This window comes from Suricata suricatta, chromosome 6 (genome assembly GCF_006229205.1).
Source record: "Suricata suricatta isolate VVHF042 chromosome 6, meerkat_22Aug2017_6uvM2_HiC, whole genome shotgun sequence".
In the NCBI taxonomy this organism is placed as follows: domain Eukaryota; kingdom Metazoa; phylum Chordata; class Mammalia; order Carnivora; family Herpestidae; genus Suricata; species Suricata suricatta.
In genome coordinates, this window is record NC_043705.1 from 101,371,814 (window position 1) to 101,377,815 (window position 6,002).

Sequence of the window (6,002 nt, forward strand, 5' to 3'; positions counted from 1 at the left end):
GAGATAAGACAGGAATAGGTTCCACACATAGGCAGTGAGCTCCCATCTCTGCATGAGATTTTCTCATTGCATGAAGTTGATCACTGCCTGAGTTGGACAGTACCTCTCAGGATTAGGATAAGAGGAGAACCACACAGTGACATGGGAAACCAACCCCTGTGCTAACTCTTTAAGCAAGGACATAGTGGGGTATTGACTTTGGTTTGTGATTAACAGAGAAGAGGAAAGTAAGCATACCAGGAAGCATGGTTCCTATTCAGAACTCAGAGCACCAGGAGACTGAGTTCTAACCCTAGCTCCACTGGGAATGAGTTGTGTGGCCTTGGGCTCCTTCCAGCCCTGAACATTCTGCAAGGGTATCTCTTCCTCTAGCCTTGCTCTTCCCTTCTTTTTTCTTCCTCTGCGTGAAGTTGGTATGTAGTAACCTCAGGGCCAGTTTTGGTTGTGGAATGAATGGGATAGGGCAGGGTCCATTTTTACCCAACCACTTCTGCTGCTTTCCAAACACACACACACACACATGCTGCTATATTTCAGCTTCATATTCTTCTGTCCACAAATAAGACTAGTAGGCACAATTACCATTAATTGAGAGCTAAGTAAATGCCAACAAATGTGCTAAGAGCTCCCCACAACCCCATTGTTGTAAAACAAATACAGGACCACTAGCAGAGTGACTGTACAGCAGTTAGGCCTGGGTTCATGTGGGGAGGAGTTCAGCACAACCAGTCTTCTTCAACTGTCATCCTGGTGCGTCATTCAGATGTCCCTCATACCTCAATTGTGTGTCTATCACTCAGTGGAAGGGAAGGCTATATACCCTGAAGAGGGACAGCTGCAACATGCACGGTAAAAATGGAAACAGATTCCAAGAATTTCAGACTTGAAAAGGGGCTTAGAGATTATTTCATCTTGGGACCCCTAAAGCTTCCCCTAACATTTAAGAGACGAAGACATCAGGGCCCTTGGTCCAGTCAAGTGACTGATCCAACGGCCTATGGCCAGGTGCTGGCAGAAATTTGGAGACCAGATCTCTGGCTCTGGAAAGGGGAAAGCCCATGTCATCTTGTTATTGTTATTGTTATTGTTATTGTTATTGTTATTGTTATTGTGGTGGGTTCCACCCATATAAAACCTTCTGTTCCTTTTTTATGAAATAGTCTTTGTGAATACAGTCCATAGGGTAATGCCGAAGTCTACATATATATTGTTCCTCTAGGCCATAGGATTGGTAACTTTAAACTTTCTCTCCCAAGGTAGAGGGTGAGAAGTGGTGGTTTTTAAAGAGGTACTAACGGGGTGGTGACTCAGGAAGCCACAGAAAACCCAGCCGTGCATTACATTTAGCACATCCGCCTTGGGTTGTCAATCTGAGGTACTAGGTTTTAGTGCAAAAAAGAAACTGACAGATGAGAAAAGGTGGCTATGGTAAGAGAAGTTGAGAGGAGAGGGGAATGGAAGCAATTCACACAATCCACCATTCCTATTCAACAATGCCTTGACAGAACACTTCCTCCCTGTGTGACCTTGAGCATTCCAAACTGCTCAAGGCCTTCTGTTTCTGTGACCTCACATACACATTTACCTCAGAGTGTGAGAAATGGGAGCACACCATGTGTAAAAGTTCATGCAAGTGAAGTTGCATTTCATTGAAGGGTCAGGTCCCAGAGCCATCACAGAAGAGAAAACCAAGCTGTACCTCAATTGTGAGTTCAGGGCCTTGGAGCTGCAAGGGTCAGAAACAACGTCTTTTGTTTTTATTTTGTATTTAGGCCGTGGCCTCCTTTTCTCTGGGGTTATGGAGATCCATGGCAAGTTTGAAGAGGAGGCAGTGAGAAAACACAGAGTACAATAGGCAGCTTTTGGTTTTACTTTCTTCCCCTCCAAGTGTGTATAGTTGAGCTGGTGTAATTAAACACATATGTGATGTGATGCCACTGTAACAAATAAATCATATTATATACTTCTGAGGCTGTCTCTATAACTTAAGATTTAAGTAGACCATGCCATTCACATTTTCTAACTTGAAAGTTATAGCAGTGCTTCCTAAACTTACTATGCACACAAATCTCCAGGAGATCTTGTTAATATACAAATTTTGATCTGGCACCTGGGATGGGGCCAGAGAATTTACATTTCTAACTAGCTTCCAGATGATGTTGACACTCCTGGTCCAAGGACCACACTTTTAGTAGCAAGGAATTATAGAGATATAAGGTTTGAGATGAAAAACATCAACAGACTAGTGTTAGAGGCAAATGATTTCCCTCTGACAGTTTTGAAAAAGTAGAATTTTGTATTCAATCCCTGACACCTTTGCGGACGAGAAGCTGAGAGCTTTTAATTCCTACTACTAGAGAGGTCAGTCATTTTACAAAGAAAGGGAATTCCCAGTCTCTTACCATTCTTGGTCGGATCGTACTGGGCACAGCCCACTGCGAGCTTCTCCAGCTGAGCACAGCACCTCCACCGTCCATCCATCCAGAAATTAGGGTGATACATGGGCACCAAGCTGTTATTATTCCTTGTTTCTGAAAGAGATTGGCATCAGTAGAAAAGTTATTTCAGGTCAGTCTGTCAAGGACTACCAACTTCTCAATCCTTTGAGATTGGACCCTGCTCTGTGAGCTTGAGCTCCAAAAAATAGCTTTTCCCCCAAGAATATACATTTATGGAGGAGTGCATGTTGGATTTAGTCATCATCAGATCTGCGTTCTTGTCTGACCTTGGGTTAATTATATGTCCCCAGATTAGGCAACACCCTCATCTGAGCCTCATCTCCCCCACTGTGCAATGAGACTGTTCGACTGGATCAGTGGGCCCCACAAAAGTGCCCAAGGGGCAATGGGAAGACTGAGTGGGAGGGATCCCTGCCCCTTCATCTCTCCCACCTTCAACCACAGGAATTTTGTTTTTATCCTTTCCAGGTTTGTGGCTTTATAGTTAGATTTTGGCAAGACCAAATAAGAGGTTCTCCTGCTGAGAGATTAAAGAAGTATAAAAAATGGGGAGCTAGATAGATAATCTCAAATGCTCCTTCCAGCTTTAACATCCTGTGAATAAACCCCTGCACTGAGGAAGAATGGCCAGTGGACATAGTTGGGGCCTTTTTGATAACTTTTTACTTTAGTGTTTGAGACCTATGACTTGAGAATATTTTCCAGCTCACCCAGCACTGGCCTGTTCATATCTGATTTGAAACAACAACCTTGGAAGAAGATAAGAATTGTATTTTTTCCTCATTTTTCAGATAGAGGGATTATGGCTCTCAAGATTCCAAAAGACTTGCTTATACTTAGTCCTCATAGCTCCTTAGAGAGATTAGTATCGGAACTCACTTCTCTTGCAAACCCAGGGTTTTGCACTAAATAACAGGACTACTGATTGAGTGCTTTCTTTAGGTATTATTCTAAGTGTCTGCCATGTCTTAACTCATTTATTTTCTCACAATAGCCCTGTGTCTGATTGTTAAAAGTCAGAATTTGTAGATGTGGAAATGAAGACACTGGAAGGTCAAGGAACTTGCCCAAGGTCACATACTAATAATTGGCAGAGCTGGGGTTTTCACGTTAGCAGACTGGCTGCACATGTCACATGTACCCCAATGCTGTGCTGGTTCTAATTATGCTGTCAGCAAGGTGAGCCTTAAGAAATACCTTCCTGATGACCGGAAAACCTTTAAAGTTGGCTAACGTTTATTGGGTGCCCATGATGGGCCAGGCTAGGTCCAAGGGCTTTCCTCACAGCAGTTCTGGATGCAGGTACTGTTATTATCATACCCTCCTCCTTTCCTTTTTTATAGATGGGAAGCTGCAGCACAGAGCAGCTGAGGACGTTGCCTACACACACATGGCTAGTAAATGGCAGAGCCAGGATTCAAACTCAGGCCATCTAACTCAAGGGCCCATGCTCTTATTCTTCACACTAGATCAGGAGTTGGCAAACTTTTTCTTAAAGGGCCGGATGGTCAATATTTTAGGTTTTGTTCAGCAGCAGGCAAAATCAATACATTACGGAGGTACTTCTAAATCCTTTCAAATGGGACCATTTAAGAACACGCAAAAAACCAAAATTCCTAGCTCAGAGCTTTATAAAAATGGGTAGTAGACTGGATTTGGCCGACCCTACACAGTACTGATTGCTTCCTCTTGGGCCCACGGTGAAAAGCTGGATCCAACACCAACACCGAAAGTGAGAAATATTTGACCAACAGCTGCCCTTTATCTTACTGTGGAATCCAAGCTAGAGGATCAAGGGATCTCAGGGACTCATTAGCATAGGAGAGTAATTACCTTCTTTAAGGGCCAGAACCCAGCGCTGCCGGCTCTCACGGTCTGGAGCAAACACATACAGGAGGTAGTTGTCATGCACAACCTGGAGATACACAGAGTCCAAGATGAGCAGTGCGCCCAGAGAGCAGGATGATCGGCAGCAGGTCCATCTAGCTTACTAGGCCAAGAGGGGGGCCTCAGGTGTTTGTCATCATAAAGGCAAACATCTGGGCAATTAGGAGACAGGTGTCCTTTTTATCCAGTTATTTGAATTCACACAGGGTGACTCACCACAGCTCAGACTACTTGTCTGAGATTCCATGTTACCAGTAAGCAATTGCTAAATTAATATACCTGGAGAAAAAGCTCTCCATGTAACAGCAGACTTATTTCTCATTTAATTTTTTAAAAATTATATTTATTTTTGAGAGAATGAGAGAGGGGGGAGAGGGGGGAATACAAGAGGGGGAGGGGCAGAGAGAGAGAGAGAGAGAGAGAGAGAGAAGGAGACACAGAATCTGAAGCGGGCTCCAGGCTCTGAGCTGTCAGTCCAGAGCTGGACGCAGAGCTAGAAACCATGAACCATGAGATCGTGATCATGAACCGAAGTCAGACGCTTAACTGACTGAACCACCCAGACGCCCTTCTCATATTAATTTTTAAGTGATTAAAAAAATCTTTCTGTCATATGAAAGAATAATATAACAAATGAAAAGTGTATAATTGAGGTTTTAAAAGCTTCCTATTTTGAAATAATATTAAGACACCCAAGAAGTTCCAAAAATAGTACAGGATTCTTGTGTTCTTTTCACCCACCTCTCCCTAGTGATAACATCTTATTATACAACTATAGTACAGTTTCCAAACCAGGAAGTTGACACTGGTCCAAAATGATTAAATAAACTTTAGCTCTTTTTTGAATTTCATGTTTTTTTCTCATGAACTCATTTTTAATTGGAATTTTAATGATGGGAAAATACATGTTATTTGCTTTACTTTAATTACTAAATATTTTAACTCACAGGGGTTAACTTTCTAGTAGGAAAAGAACCCTTTTCTATATCCTATTAAAAATTGAATATTCAGCCCTCAAATTAGCAAAGAGGAACAGTATCCTAGAATACACAAGGAGATATCCACTCCTTCAGAGTCATATATGTCAAGAGTGATGCCGAGATCTAAAGACGAAAGAAAACATAAAGACAAAAGATAACCTCTACCAACTCTGTTCAGTAGAACTTTCTGCAATGATGGAAATGTTCTATAATCTGTGCTCTCCAGCACATAGCTATTGAACACGTGAAATTTTCATGCATACAGTGTGGCTTAGTGTAACTCAGGAGCTGAGTTGTTAATATTGGTTAATTAAAATTAATTTACATTTAAATATTAAACATACAGCTGTGGCTAGTGGCTATAGTACTGGACAATACAACTCCAGACAGTTCTCAGATTGTAAAATCTGAGTCTTTCTGTCTCAGAACCTCCAAATAATTTATAATCAAGTATTGCAATCTGTTGCCCCACATCATCTTAAATTATCTTAAGATTTAAGATTATCTTAAGATAATACTTAAGAGTATTAGGCTTGGGGCCATTGATAGTTTTTTTCCTTCCTCTAGGAGCCGAAAACCGGGACTTTTGTTAAGGCAAAGAAGACCTGAGAGAAAGGAAAATGAGAAATGACAACTTTCTCAAAATTCTGTGCTTTGTGGAATGAATGACTCAATG

General features: G+C 41.8%; 1 protein-coding gene across 2 annotated transcripts in view; it reads right to left on the reverse strand.

The window, feature by feature from the left end:
* Positions 1–6,002, reverse strand: part of ITK (IL2 inducible T cell kinase) — a 58,033-nt gene that overhangs the window by 30,545 nt on the left and 21,486 nt on the right. For both annotated transcript variants that reach the window (XM_029942961.1, XM_029942960.1), the window contains exons 3-4: positions 4,293–4,374; positions 2,403–2,531 (exon numbers count right to left, since the gene is read on the reverse strand). In XM_029942961.1, the coding sequence (XP_029798821.1) occupies positions 2,403–2,531; positions 4,293–4,374 (211 nt within the window). The remainder of the gene's footprint in view (positions 1–2,402; positions 2,532–4,292; positions 4,375–6,002) is intronic.